The sequence below is a fragment of the Sorex araneus genome, chromosome 3 (genome assembly GCF_027595985.1).
Source record: "Sorex araneus isolate mSorAra2 chromosome 3, mSorAra2.pri, whole genome shotgun sequence".
Taxonomy (NCBI): domain Eukaryota; kingdom Metazoa; phylum Chordata; class Mammalia; order Eulipotyphla; family Soricidae; genus Sorex; species Sorex araneus.
The window spans coordinates 85,558,231-85,573,650 of NC_073304.1; the positions used below are offsets into that span (position 1 = coordinate 85,558,231).

General features: G+C 46.3%; 1 protein-coding gene across 3 annotated transcripts in view; it reads left to right on the forward strand.

Moving 5' to 3' along the window:
• The window catches only part of EIF2AK4 (eukaryotic translation initiation factor 2 alpha kinase 4), a 102,196-nt gene that overhangs the window by 24,553 nt on the left and 62,223 nt on the right, over positions 1 to 15,420 (forward strand). For all 3 annotated transcript variants that reach the window (XR_008629295.1, XM_004609562.2, XM_055132441.1), the window contains exons 7-9: positions 4,057 to 4,172; positions 9,840 to 9,997; positions 12,766 to 13,301. Coding sequence is in view for 2 of the 3 variants with exons in the window: in XM_004609562.2 (XP_004609619.2) it covers positions 4,057 to 4,172; positions 9,840 to 9,997; positions 12,766 to 13,301 (810 nt within the window). In the remaining variant the exon portion in view is untranslated. The remainder of the gene's footprint in view (positions 1 to 4,056; positions 4,173 to 9,839; positions 9,998 to 12,765; positions 13,302 to 15,420) is intronic.

Consider the following 15,420-nt stretch of genomic DNA (forward strand, 5'->3'; position numbering starts at 1 on the left):
TTCTCTGCGGAAGCATAGAAATAGTGGGTAGGAGGGACCAAAGCAGTAAGTAGGTAAGGAGCTTGCCCTACCACAGCCAACGTGGGTTTGATCCCCAGCACCAGTTATGGTCCCCTGAGCACTTTTAGGAGTAACTCCTGAGCACAGAACCAGAAGTAAGCGCTGAGCATTGCCAGTGCTCATGATCTAGACAAAATTGACTGCTCCCACCATACGTGGGAAGGAACAGAGCTGATTGGGAGGTGCTGATGCCCAGTTAGGTCGTATGTGAATATGCCGACCGCATCATTTCAGATCTTTGCTTTTATTACTTCCTCCGTAAATTCCAGTGTGTCGCTGGCCGGAGGGTAACTTGAGAAGTAGACATTTAAACAGAGAACTACAACACGTCCATCATTCGCTGGTGTCTGGAGCATGTGGACACACCGTCTGTGTGTCAGAGACTCCACTCGGGATAGGTCTTGTGAGCCGAGTGTGTGGGGGCTGGAGTGGGGAACCGGTGCAGGATGGGAGGCAGAGAGACCACTCACCTGCGTGCTGGGGGATGTTGGTGGTGACCGAGGGGGGCCTAGGAGAGGCCGCTGCTCGGAGATCGGTTAGGATGAGCCATGGAGGAGCCCAGGGAGACTGGCGTGTGTTTGGCCGAAGGGGGATGGGAATGAATGACTCCACCACCAGCCAAGGGAAAAGGGCCAAGGAAGGTGGGGTTTCAGCGACCGGCCCAAGGAGAAAGTTGGAGCAAAAGTGGAGAGAGCAGGGTGGACGTGGGAAGCCAAAGGACGAGAGGAAGAGGAGTTGGGGGCGCAGGATCGAGGGGGTAACAATACAGAAGGGGGAGCAGCTTACAGGCTCCAGCGGCGGGGGGGTGCGGGGGGCGGAGCTGGTCGAGGGCTAGCCGGGACCTCCAGGACTAAGTGACCAGGAGCAAGGGCAGAAGAAACTGTGGAGAATGTGTCATAAGCTTTTAGTTTCTCCCAGACTAACGTCTGGGACAAAGAACTCCCACCAGTGGGAAGTGTGGGCTCCGTTTCTCACTTCTTGGTGACAGCCGAGAAGTGAAGCGCATGATTAAGATCCAAGGACTGCTTCCTCGAGATCTGTCCATGCGCCTCATGAAGGCCTTTAAGTGTGCTTCCCTGCAGTGCCACCCCTGATTTATTATTATTATTATTATTGTTATTGTTATTGTAGATTTGTTACTAGTTAGGCCACCCTAACCAGCACGTTAGCCTATTTACTTTATTAACTAGAGCTCGATGCATCATAGTTTCATAACATTTAGAAAATTTCAGGATAAATTTTTAAAATTGATAACGCATTTCCAAGATTGTATATTTACAGTGCTAGTTTATGCAGAAACAAACAACTTAAATGGTAGGGCAAGTCTTCTGATTTTTGATCAGCATGCTTCTTATAAAAGCACTGTAAATGCAGCAGACATACGTTCCTATCAATGAGGCATTGGTTTCAGAACCCTGTAGCTACCAAAATCTGAGAATGCCCAAGTCCTTTATATAAGTTTTGCATGCAACCTGTAAATATCTTCAAGTATATATTAGGTCACACTTAGATATGTAAAATACCTAGTATGCTCTAAGCATTATGTAAACAGGTGTTAAATTGTATTGTCTAGGTCATAATAGCAAGAAGAAAATTCTGAAAAGTCTATACGTGTTCAGGACTTATACAACAATTGAAAGTCTAGCTCTACAGTATATATTTTCAGTCTGTGCCTGGTTATACCCACAGTTGTTGAAACTGTACAGTTATCTAACTGTACAGTTGTCTAACTGTAGTAACAAATCTATAATAACAAATATTAGTGTTCTATTGCTAGCTTAAAAATTACCACAAGCTTAGAAATTTTATTTTATTTTTTTTTAATTTTTTTAAAAATTTATTTATATTTAATTAGAGAATCACCGTGAGGGTACAGTTACAGATTTATACACTTTTGTGCTTATACTTCCCTCATACAAAGTTCGGGAACCCATGCCTTCACCAGTGCCCATTCTCCACCACCAGTAAACCCAGCCTCCCTCCCATCCTCCCCAATCCCATCTCCCCCCACCCCACCCTGCCACTGTGGCAGGGCATTCCCTTCTGTTCTCTCTCTCTAATTAGCTCTTGTGGTTTGCAATAAAGGTGTTGAGTGGCCGCTGTGCTCAGTCTCTAGCCCTCATTCAGCCCGCAACTCCCTTCCCCCACATGGCCTTCGACTACAATGTAGTTGGTGATCGCTTCTCTGAGTTGCCCTTTCCCCGGAACGTGAGGCCAGCCTCGAAGCCATCCCATGGCATATTTGATATGCCAAAAACAGTAATAACAAGTCTCACAATGGAGACACTACTGGTGCCTACTCAAGCAAATCGATGAACAATGGGATGACAGTGCTACAGTGCTATTATTATATGTAGCACATTTGACTGGAGCAATAGCACAGCGGGTAGGGTGTTTGCCTTGCACACGGCTGACCCAGGTTCAATTCCTCCGCCCCTCTTGGAGAACCTGGCAAGCTACCGAGAGTATCCCGCCCGCATGGCAAAGCCTGGCAAGCTACCTGTGTTGTATTATATATGCCAGAAACAGTAATGAGTCTCACAATGGAGATGTTGCTGGTGCCCACTCAAGCAAATAGATAAACAATGGGACGACAGTGCTACAGTGTTATTATTGTTGTCATTGTTGTTTGCCCAATGAGCTAGCTTCCCAGCTATTGCTTCTCTATTAGAGAGTTTTAAAACATTAGGAAAGGGAGGTAGAGAAGGAGAGGTTGGTACTTGAGAGCTGGAGAGAGGCCATGGCGGGGGGCGGGGAGTATTCGTCACAGACTGGGTGGGCTCAGCAGTTGGGGCCCACTGGAGTCCCGGCACTGGCGGAGCGCTTGCCCCCCCTTTCCGTTGCCTTCCACTATGCAGTGCTCAGGAGGGCTGGGCTGGGGGAGCCTGTGGAACCGAGCTGAGGAGCTGCTGCGGCACCTTCTGCTGATGGGGCAGTTCTGTGTGTGTGTCATCTGGGACTGACCAGCAGCCACATCTGCTGAGTACATCAGCGTGGCTCCTGCAGCTGAAGAAGGAAGGTTTCCTCTGTGTGGGGCTGGGGTTTGAACTCGGGGCCTTGTGCGTGCAGAACAGGCCCTTACACTGCATCTCTGGCCCAGAAGAAAGCACTTTTGCTTTGTTTTGGGGTCACACACAGCAATGTTCGAGGGTCCAGGGTCACTCACGGAGGTGCTTGAACCCAGACCTCCCACATACAAGCATGCACTTGGTCTGGTCTGTTGAACTCACTCTCTGGCCCCCAAGGGTTCGGGGGGGGGGGGCGGAAATTGAGCTTAAATTTAAGTAACTATATGTGGCTGGTGGCTCTGTAGCGGGCAGCACAGATCTAGAGTTTGTGGCATTCGTGTGGATGCCTCAGTGGGGATTGAGTAATGTTTCCATAGTGCCTTTAACCCAGTTCCTAGGAGAGGTGGGTCACAAGGAATAGGGTGGAACATTGAGGGGCAATACATTTCTCTGTGCAAGGGCCAGGGGGACTAGTCCTCAGATGGAAGCTTGCCTCAAGTTAGGATAGAGAGGGGACCATTGTGACCGTGATAGTTGGAAATCCTAGACAGCATCTGAGTGCTGAAAGAGGTAAAGGGTAAACATGATCACCTTTCAGTATCTGAATTACAAACTGTAATGCCCAAAAGGGGGAGGGGGAGGGGGAGAGAGATAGAGAGAGGGAGAGGGAGGGAGAGGAGGAGAGAGAGAGAGGGAGGAGGAGAGGGGAGAGGGAGTGGGGGGAGAGAGAGAGAGAGATGCCTACCATACTGCCATAGAGCAGGCTTGTGTGGAAGTAGTGACAGAAGAGAAACTGGGGATATTGATGGTGGGAAATGTACACCGGTGAAGGGACAGGTATTGGAACATTATATGACTGAAACCCAATCACGAACAGCTTTGTAATGGTCTATCTCACAATGATTCAAAAAAGTTAAAATTAAGTAAATAAACAAATTTCTCTATGCATCTAAAGTTAAAAAAAAAATTGTTCGAATTTGTTTTGAAGGCGAGACCGTCAGTATTCTCTCTGTAGTGGTGAAGATTCTCCTGGCTCTTGTGAAATCCTGTATTTCTCCGTGGGTGGTCCAGACCCACTCCTGGTACACAAAGGGAAGTGTATTGGTGAGTAAACCAGCTCCCTTCATTTGAACTGTTCTCTTGACAAACAGTTATGTGAAGGAGCAGGCTGAGTGGGCGGCGTGTGGACCAGTGCCTTCCAAAGATGAGTAACCCAATAATCAGTCATTCCAGCTCCTGTTCCTAAGGACCAGAAGAAGAAAACATGGGTTTTTTTTTTCCCCTTCTGAAAGATGGAAATAAAAATATAGTTTATTCGAAATGTGATTAACAGGAGAAAATTTGAAGCTTGTCTTTGTAACTCATTTACCATTTTGCATTGAGCATTGTTGGGACACTCTGACTTGGGAAGGCCAGAGAGATAGTACAGTGTGTATAGCTCTTGCTTTGTACACACCACACCTGAGCTCGCTCCCTGGCATCCCTTATGGTCCTTTGAGACCCGCCAGGAGTCATCACTGAGCACCACTGGGTGTGGCAAAAAGAAAAAGAAATATCTTGACTTGGTAAAGTTTTGCATCATGTGCCATCTTTCAAGGATGAAATAGATGTAACAAAATGAGCTTTTGTTCCCAAGGTCTCTGAGTACCAAGTCCCATTTTCTTAGTTTGAGATCTGTTTGCAGGGCCAGAGAGATAGTACAGCAGACAGGACACTTACCTTGCATTTACCCAACCCAGATTCAATCCCTGGCACCCCACATGGTCCCCTGAGCCCCACCAGGAGTGATCTCTGAGCACAGACCCAGGAGTAAGCCCTGAGTACAGATGTGAACCCCACCACCACCACCACTACCAAAGAAAAAAGGAGCCCAAAAAACAACCTGTTTATTTAACATTATTTTGCTTGGTGTATCTCTACCTGACAAGGAAAGCCACTTTATTTGAGTTGCAGAGATTGTGGTAGAGCACATGTAAGCCCCAGAGTTTGATCTTTGGCAGGCATGCTCCCCGCTCCCCCTCCCCTTCACCCTCTCCCTCCCCACACTCTATAGGAGTGATCTTGGCCCCTGAGCACTACCAGGTGTGGCCTTGAGAAAAAGAAGCTGAAATCACTCTCTGAGTTTCTTATTTGCCAGTGTGTTTATTTGGAAACCACACTAAGGGATGCCTGGGGCTACTCCCAGCTTGGTGCTCAGGGCCTACTCTCAGTGCCGGGGATCAAACCTGGGCCCCTCACATGCATAGCGTGTACCCCCATCCCTTTGAACTATTTCCCCAGCCTGGTTTGTGTAATTCAGCAGTTTCTCTACTGATGGCTATTTGAAGTGAAGCTGGTTGAGCAGTTGGGGATTTGAATTGTTTATATCGAAATCCAGTTTTTAATATCTGGTTCCTTCGCCCAAAGCATAAATTATCTTTCATCAGCCATACAGGTATAGTGGCTAATCAATGTAGAAGCCCTTGCATATTCTGAATTTGACAATGAAGTTTAATTTTCGATACCATGACTGTTCTATCAGAGCTAACAAGATGATTAAAAATGAGTTTTCTGGGGCTGGAGCAATAGCACAGCGGGTAGGGCATTTGCCTTGTACACGGCCAACCCGGGTTCGATTCCCAGCATCCCATATGGTCCCCTGAGTGCAGAGCCAGGAATAACCCCTGTGCATCGCCAGGTGTGATCCAAAAAGCAAAAAAAAAAAAAAAAAAGTTTTCTTTTTGCTGTCTTTTTTTCCTTCCTCTTTATAAAGATGCAGAAAAACAGGACGTTTCTGGAAAGCGGGCACGGGAAGGTGGAGGGCGGCAAAAATCAAATATCTGAGTTGTCTGTGAACTGAACACTTAACCTTGGCTGGCTGAGAGCAGCCCAGAGCATACCAGATGCAGCACATAAGGCACAGAGCTTGTGCTGCTCAGATGAAGCAACATTTCGGGCAGGTTCAAGACCTAAGCAGTCATGATTGGCTTTAAACCTGAGACTGGCCTTGACTCATGAGGCATTTCAAATGCATGAACTGGAAGCCCAAAATTCACTGCTTTTAATGGTCGGGGGGTGGAAATCAGGAAGGCAAATGAATGCAAGTTCATTACCTTAACCAGGTCTCTTATTCTCACCATTAGGTAGATTCACTTTAATGAATAATCTTATTCGAATAATCTTATTCAAAGCATTTGCACTTTGAGATGGTTTTTGCTTTCTGTTTTTCAGTAATATCACCATGTTATTTTTTTCTATTATATAAATTATATATAAAAATGGCATAGTGACCATAATATAAACCACTCTTATAATAAAAGTAGTTTATAATGAACAAATTTTATTAGAGGCAAGCTACCCATGGCGTATTCAATATGCCAAAAACAGTAACAAGAAGTCTCACATGGAGATGTTACTGGTGCCCGCTCGAGCAAATCGATGAGCAACGGGATGACAGTGACAGTGACAGGGAGACATACATATATGAACTATTCTGCCCAGAGCTTAGGAGCCACCCAGAGCTACAGCAGCAGTGCTGGGGGGGCGGGGCGGGGAGGGGTGGTTCATGCGGTGCCTGGGATCAGTCTTGGGGCTCAGCCTCTGCCCTGTCATTTGAACTACCTCCCTGAGCTCAGTTTAGATAAAATACATTTATATATATAAATATAAATTTATTGATTTCATTTCCCCCACTGGAGTCTAGATGTCTTCGAAATATATCTTCATTTCCTATTTATTTGTTTTCATGGCTGGTACCCAGAGCCTCACACAGACGCAGCATATGTTCTGCTGCCTGGCCACATCCCCAGCCCTGAAATCAGTTTGAATTCTCTCTGGAACGTTTTTCTCAGCAATCAGCCAACACTGGCCTTCCCAGTTCAAGCTGTCAGAAGCAGAGAATGGGGAGCTTCTCTGTAAACATGACTGCAGCGCTGTGGAGACTATAGTAGAAGTAACTGCTGTGGGGCATGTAAGCATGTCCCGAGCAGCGTTTTCTTGCTGACCCAGTTTTCCTTCCAGTTCAGTGCTGTGTGTTGTTGTTCCTTCTGTGAGCCTCGTCACACACAAGTGACTAATGAGAGCTATATTAGAATATGTTTTTTTCTTTCTGGGTCACAACCGGCGGTGCTTAGGGGTTACTCCTGGCTCTGCACTCAGGAATTACTCCTAGCAATGCTCGGGGGACCCTATGGGATGCTGGGAATCAAACCTGGGTTGGCCAGGTGCAAGGCAAGTGCCCCACCCGCTATGCTATTGCTTCAGTCCCTAGAATTATTATTTTTTTAATGCTCATTAAGAGTAATTAAGACCCAATAGGGAAATCAGGATTGTTAGATACTTCGCAATGTCACTCACACATTTGATGAGACTTGGTGTGAATAACAACAGATTCCATCTGGGCAGCATGAAGGCTCCCGGCTCCCGGCTCCCGTCTCCAGCCTGTCCCCCCTCAGAGGTTTTTCCTTTGCTTGTCCAAGTTTCAAACATCAGGTGTTTTCCAAACCCTTGGTCAGAGAATGGCAGGAGTTACTCAAAACTAGCATAAGAAATCATTTTAGTCCAAATGTCTTAAACTGTCTGAATTTCTGTAGCTTAAAAAATGATTCTCGGGCTGGAGCAATAGCACAGCGGGTAGGGCGTTTGCCTTGCACGCGGCCGACCCAGGTTCGATTCCCAGCATCCCATATGGTCCCCTGAGCACCGCCAGGAGTGATTCCTGAGTGCAGAGCCAGGAGTAACCCCTGTGCATAGCCAGGTGTGACCCAAAAAGCAAAAAAAAAAAAGTGATTCTCAGATCAGTCTAGGTGAGGGGCTAGTACAAGGGTTAGTTTCCATCCCAGGTACCCTGTGGCCCCCCGAGCATCACTAAGTGTGTACCTGGCGGCCCCCAAGCACCCCCACAGTGCCCTAATATTCCGTAGCATTGCATCCTTTCCTGATGACACTCAACCATCTAGTCCAGTGGCCTGAGAGTCACCAAGTGATTCTCCCTGACCTGAGCTTGGGTTGGGGGAGGGCAAAAAAAAAAAAAAAGAAAACTTAGGTAAACCAGTTCTCTAAAGTACTTCTCAAAGTATTTTTACTGAGAACATGTTTTCTTCTGTATAGGTTACCTTTCAATCTTTAAAGAGAAACCGTAAATATTATTTCTTTAAACTTTTTTAAATGGGGTTAGAGAGATAGTACAGGGATTATAGCTCTTGCCTTGCATGCAGCCAACCCCGGTTTGTTTCCTGGCATCAGATATGGTCCCCCAAGCCCCACCAGGAGTGATCCTTGAGCACAGAGCCAGGAGTAAGCCCTGAGTACCACTGGGTGTGGCCTTATCTCTCCAGAAGTTTCCTCATTGTGAAGATAATGCAGTATTGTGCAAAAACTATACTCACTAAGAGATGGAGAATACTTTGTATCAATGACTCTCAACTGGGGGTGATTTAATGCACAGCCGGACACTTGGTGTCCTAAGACATTTTTTTTTCTTTGTAGTCAAGACCAAGGTCATGTGCTATAGGGACCTACTGGGTAGAGGCCTGGGATATGGCCAAGCAAGGTAAAGTCATTAGACAATCCTTTCAACAAGCGTTTCCAGTCTGAAAGTATCAGTAACATCGAGCTAGAGACATAGCGCAAAAGACAGAGAGCATGCTTTGCATGTGGGAGGCCCAGGTTTAGCCCCCAGCCCCAGGAGCCTGAGTACCCCCAGGAGCCATTTCCAAGCCCAGAACTAGGAGTAGGCCCTGAGCACTGCAGAGTGTGGTCAAAAGCAACAGCAACAAAGATGTAATAGTGTCAAGGGAGAGAAATCCAGCATCTGTGCGATTATTTGTTAAATTAGGGGGGAATAGGGCAGAGGGAACTGGAAGAGAAAGAAAGAAAGCACAATCGTAATTCTGTGGGTGATATTTTCTCCACTGTCAGTGCACAAAAAAAAATTGGATGTGGAGAAAATATCACCCACAGAATTACAATTGTACTTATTTTCTCCACATCCAATTTTTTTTGTGATTTAAAAAAATTTTTGTCTTTAATGGAAAATATGTTTTAAGAAACTTTTTCATGTTAGAGAAATCTGGATTTTTCAGGCACAAATAGAAGCCACATGTATATAAATCTCTTTAGCTTTCAGTGTTAAATGTCACTTCTGGTTCTTAGCCTTGAAATCATCAGCCAGCTTGGGTTTACAGAGAACATTCACATTTTTTTGTGTTTATAAAATCATTGGTGTATACAAATGTCCTAATTAATGAAATGTGCCCTCGTTATGCACTCTCACCGGTGTTGATGGAATTGTCTTGAGTTTGGGAGAACATCTAACATTGTTTTCTGCAATGTTATAAAATAAAGAGGCTACAAAACAGCAGGTAAAGCATTGTGTGTAGGAAAATGTGTGTATTTACAATAGGAAAGAAAAACTAAGAATACAACAGGAATGGCAAATTCCTGTTGCCATTCCCTCTCTCACGTGATTGTTGTGTGGCTGTGTGAAGTGACTGTCCCCATCAGAGCCGACCTGGGTAGTGGTAACACTGTGAACAGTGGCCAGTGAGAAGAAGCACTGGTGTGCTTCGAGGGCCTCATTGTTGATCCTCTTCTTTTCTCTTTGTACTAATCAGTATCAGAAGCTTGGACTATATTTTTGAACATTAAAAATTCACCAGAAACACCAAGTATTGCACAAAATTGTGTTTTCTGTGTGCCAACTTTAAGAAAGGCACTATGTTTCTCCTTTTTTTGTTATCCTCGCAGATAATATACAGTGAGGTTTCATTATATTTTCTTTTTAATGGGCAGGCAGTGATGACCAGCTTGGAAAATTGGTTTACAATGCTTTGGAGACAGCCACGGGAGGCTTTGTCCTGTTGTACGAGTGGGTGCTTCAGTGGCAGAAACAAATGGGTTCTTTCCTAACGAGCCAAGAAAAAGAGAAGATTGATAAGTGCCGGAAGCAGGTAAGCCACTAAGTTAGCTCTCTGGGCGAAAGCCTGGGTAAATTGCAGGAGATCGCACACGGGACAGCTCTGCTTTGGAGGGCTCACAGGGTCATTCAGATTGACCTGAGGGCTCTTTGGCTGCTGGGAGGTGGGGGGCCAGTGCCTTCCTTTCGGTTATGTTCGTTTATACAGGGACCAACCCCAGTGGTGCTCAGGGCCCACCAGCGCTATGTTGGGGGGGAGTGGGGCATTTGGTACAGAGCTTTAACCCAGGTCTTATTCAGGCTAGGCAGATTCTACCCCTTGAACATATCCCAGCCCCTGTTTACCACTGTTTTCTTAGCCCCCTGCTGTCTCTGTCAAATTTCTATAACATGGTTCTAAACCTTTGCCATTGCCTTCTAAATCTCTTTTCTCAGTCTTTATTATGAGGTTATTAGTCATCGCTCAAACTCGAACTAAACAGGACTTCAAATTATATTTTTGGGGGGTTGGAATGATAGCACAGTGGGTAGGCTGTTTGCCTTGAACACAGCCAACCCGGATTCAATTCCTGGCATCCCATATTGTCCCCCGAGCACTGCCAGGAGTGATTCCTGAGTGCATGAGCCCCTGTGCATGAGTGCAGTAACCCCCTGTGCATCGCCAAGTGTGACCCAAAAAGAAAAGGAAAAAAAAACCCAAATTGTACTTTTTTTATTATTTCTTTAAAGTTAATTTGCAATACTGAGTTTAGGGAGAACATCTAATATTGTACTCTGCAATGTTATAAAATAATTAGGCTACAAAACAGCAGGTAAAGCATTGTGCGTAGGAAAATGTGTGTGTTTACAATAGGAGAGAAAAGCTAAGAACACCGATATCCTAATAATTAGCTTTGGGTGGTGACAAAGATCATTTGGGGACATTTTCTTTTGTGTTAGTGCTCATTAAAGTTTTGATGGAGTCTTCATAATCAGAAAAAAATCCAACTTATTTTTAAATGAATGTTTTCAGGCAAAAGAACAGGTCAAATCCATACAGTCCTTGGATTCTGACCACAGTCCTGAATTTGCCAGAGGGAGGAGTAATTTGGGAGCCAAGGACCAGGTTTTAGGGTCCAGTGGAGTGTGACGCAGGGCTTTTGGTACTTCAGTGATGGGTATCGGTGTGGTATGGTAACATAAATTTAAAGAGGTGTAAACTTGCCCTCCAGAAACACAGTGTTCGTAAACCAGTGCTACCTCCAAAATAAAATTGAAAAATTAAAGGGGCCAGGGCTATAGGAAACTAAGACAGCTGGAGCACATGTCTCTCCTGAAAAGGCCTGGGCTCGATTCCCAGAACACCGTGGTCTCCCCAGCACCCCCAGGGTGGTCCTGAGACTGCGCACTGCTTGGGAGACCGCCTCTAAGAGAAAAAAGAAGAAAAAGGAAACAAAAAGGTAAAGAAAAAGTAAAAGTACCATAGAGAGGGTGGAGAGAGGGCACAGCAGGGAAAATCCTGGCCTGGCAAGCTACGGACCTGGGTTGGATCCGAGGTAGCCCCCTGGCCCCCCATACGGTCCCCTGAAAACACCACCAGGAGTGATCGCTGAGCACAGACCCAGATGTAAGCCCTGAGCATTGCCAAGTGCGGGCCCCAAACCAAAGCTGAAACAAAAGGAAACGAGTACCACAGAGGCAGTTGAATTCCTAGGTTCTGAATTTCTTTTATAAATGTTTCTGGCCCGGAGAGATGGCTCAAAGGGCTGGAGTGTGTGCTTGGCATGCAGAGGCCCTAAGTTTGACCCCCAGCTCTACGTTGTCCAAGCCTCCCGGCTAGCCCTCTCCATACTCAGGTTCCTCCCGAAATAATACCTTCTTTTCCATTTCCCAATGCCCAGGGTATAAGAAACAGCTTTTAAAGCCTCACGTCTTATTTACATTGCTTGCACAGTAGGTTTTTGGTTTGTTTTGGGGACCACACCCAGAGTTTCTGGGATGGGGTGCTCTTGGAACAGTGCTCAGGAGCATCTCCTGGCTGTGCTTCTGCTTAGGGTAGGGGGTATGGCAGGAAGACCATATGGTGCCAGGTTTCAGATCTGGGGCTCCCATGTGCAAAGCATGTGTTCTAGCCCTGTGAGCTCTTTCCCTGGCCCCTGAATACTGGGTTTTACAATAAAAGAAGTTGAGAGGTAGAGAGATAAGATAGTTCAAAGGGAGATATTCTCCCCGAAATTCTGCGGGGAGATCGCCCCTGCACCCCCAAATAAAGTGTTGAGAAGAAATTTAATTTTTGCCACTTTTTGATTTTCATTTATTTGGGGGGCATTCCTAGCAGTGTTCAGAGATTACTCCTAGCTCTGCTGTCAAGGATCACTCCTGGCAGTGCTCCAGGGACCATACAGGATACCAGGGATAGAACTCGGGTCAGCCACATGCAAGGCAAACACGCTACCTGCTGTACTGTCACTCTGGCCCCTTGCCGCCTTTATGATCTCTTACATTTTAACCGTGTGGCTTAAGATTCAATTCAGTATATACTCTTTTTTTCCCCCTAAAACTATGTTGTTGTTTTTTTAACTACTTCCAATGTGAAACACTAGCTAATGTGTCTTCTGTGTGTTTTATTATTCTCTCTCACTGTTCCTTCCTTCCTTCCTTCCTTCCTTCCTTCCTTCCTTCCTTCCTTCCTTCCTTCCTTCCTTCCTTCCTTCCTTCCTTCCTTCCTTCCTTCCTTCCTTCCCTTTCTCCCTCTCCCTCTCCCTCTCCCTCTCCCTCTCCCTCTCCCTCTCCCTCTCCCTCTCCCTCTCCCTCTCCCTCCAGATTCAAGGGACAGAAACAGAATTCAACTCCCTGGTAAAACTGAGCCATCCCAATGTGCTGCGCTACTTTGCCATGAATCTCAAAGAGCAGGACAGCTCCATCGTGGTGGACATCCTAGTGGAGCACGTCAACGGGGTCTCCCTGGCTACACACCTGCAGCACGCAGGCCCCGTCCCCATGCACCAGCTACGCAAGTACGCGGCTCAGCTTTTGTCAGGCCTGGACTATTTGCACAGCAACTCTGTGGTTCACAAGGTCCTGAGTACCTCCAGCGTCTTGGTGGACGCAGAGGGCACCATCAAGATCACAGACTACAGCATCTCTAAGCGCCTCGCGGACATTTGCAAGGAAGACGTCTTCCAGCAAACCCGCGTGCGGTTTAGTGACAGCGCCCTGCCTTACAAAACGGGCAAGAAAGGGGACGTGTGGCGCCTCGGCCTGCTGCTGCTCACCCTCAGCCAAGGACAGGAGTGTGGGGAATACCCCGTGGTCATCCCTCACGACCTGCCTGCGGACTTTCAAGATTTTCTCAAGAAGTGAGTGTCGGTGAGGTCTCCTCTCTAGTCGCACTTGACTCCTGTTTTTTTGGTCGTGCCTAGTGTGCAGGTGCTTGTGGGGAGGGATTGTGACAGCTGGAAGCAGTAACAGGATTCGGGTTCATTCTTCCCATCCTTTCTGTGGTTTAAATGTGGTGGTCTCTTGCCGTGTTTATCATTTCCTTAACTCCCTTCTTGGACTCAAGAATAGCTTTTCAGGGGCTGGAGCGATAGCACAGCAGGTAGGGCATTTGCCTTGCACGCTGCCGACCCGGGTTCGATTCCCAGCATCCCATATGGTCTCCCGAGCACCGCCAGGAGTAACCCCGGTGCATCGCCAGGTGTGACCCCAAAAGCAGGAAAAAAAAAAAAAAGAGAATAGCTTTTCAGAGCCCTGGAGCAATAGTATACTGGGTACATCCTACATGTGGCCACCCAGCTTTAATCCCTGGCATCTCATATCCCCGAGCCCCATCAGGAGTGATTCCCATGTGCAGAGGCAGGAGTAACTCCTGAACATCACTGGGTGTGGCCCAAAAACAAAATAAAGGTTTTCAAGCTACTTTTTGGAAACTGCCTGGTATATTCTAGGAATTCAAAAGCACTTGTTCTGGGGAGAGATGCCCTGTATGTTACAGAAAACCTGCTCTGCTTTTGCTGTTGATTCCTGAGGGGTTAAAGCAAGGGCCCCTGTTTAGAAATCATCTTTAGGAGTGCAGTTCTGCCCCTTGGTGGGGGATTAGACCAGGGCCTACTCTGGCTCTGTGCTCAGGGGTCCGTATGGGAAGTTGGGGATTAACCCAGGCCAGTCACATGCGAAGCAAGCACCGTATTCAGTTTATTCCTTTTATTATTGCTCCAGCCCCCTAAAGGATTTTTGTTTTAATGAATGAATGACATTTATTTTCTTTCCTTTTTTTTTTTATTTGCTTTATGGGTCACACCCAGCGATGCACAGGGGTTACTCCTGGCTCATGCACTCAGGAATTACTTTTTTTTTTTTAAACTTTTTATTAAATCACCATGTGGAAAGTTACAAAGTTCGCAGGTTTATATGAGGAATTACTTCTTGCGGTGCTCAGGGGACCATATGGGATGCTGGGAATCGAACCTAGATCGGCTGCCTGCAAGGAAAATGCCCTACCCACTATTCTATTGCTCCAGACCTGAATGACATTTCTTTTCTAGCCCTTTAAAAATAATTCTTGGGGCTGGAGCAATAGTACAGCATGTAGGATGTTTGCTTGCATGCGGCCAACCCGGGTTCAATCTCCAGCATCCCATATGTTCCCCCAAGCACTACCAGTAGTAATTCCTGAGTGCATGAGCCAGGAGTAACCCCTGGGTATGACTGCCCCTCCCCCGCAAAAAAAAATGATTCTTTATAGATCCTCATCTATTCTCCCACCTGCTATTATTATTATTATTATTATTATTATTATTATTATTATTCTGGAGCAATAGCACAGTGGGTAGGGCATTTACCTTGCATGCAGCCAACCCAAGTTTGATTCCTTTGTCCCTCTTGGAGAGCCCAGCAAGCTACCGAGAGTATCCTACCCGCATGGCAGAACCTGGCAAGCTACCCATGGCATATTCGATATGCCAAAAGCAGTAACAAGTCTCACAATGGAGACGTTACTGGTGCCCATTCGAGCAAATTGATGAACAACCGGACAGCAGTGCTACAGTGCTACATTATTATTTGTAATTAATAAGATAGAATCTCTGGATGTGTGGGATTCACCACACCACCTCAGAGGATTTTCTGTACCTGTGTAAATTGTCAGTGAATGTTTCATTAAAGAGGCATTTTAATCCATTTTGAGACAATTCTTGCCAAGAGGTTTTTCTTAGGCCAAAAGACTTTGTCCAAGTCCTTCAATTGATTTGGTGTGTTCCAGTTTCGCCCTCCCTTTGTTCTCGGTCCAAGCCATACCCTGGTTCTCTCCATTTCTTGACTGAACAGGACGGGGCCAGCAGTCTGGGTTTTTCAGACATGTCTTTGTCCAGCTCTCCAGGACGGCTTCCTCCCCTTTCTGCTGTTCTGCCTCGCTTCTCGCTGGATTTCTTTTTTCCCTGCCATCAGCTTTTATTCTCTCTGTCCACCCCCTGCATT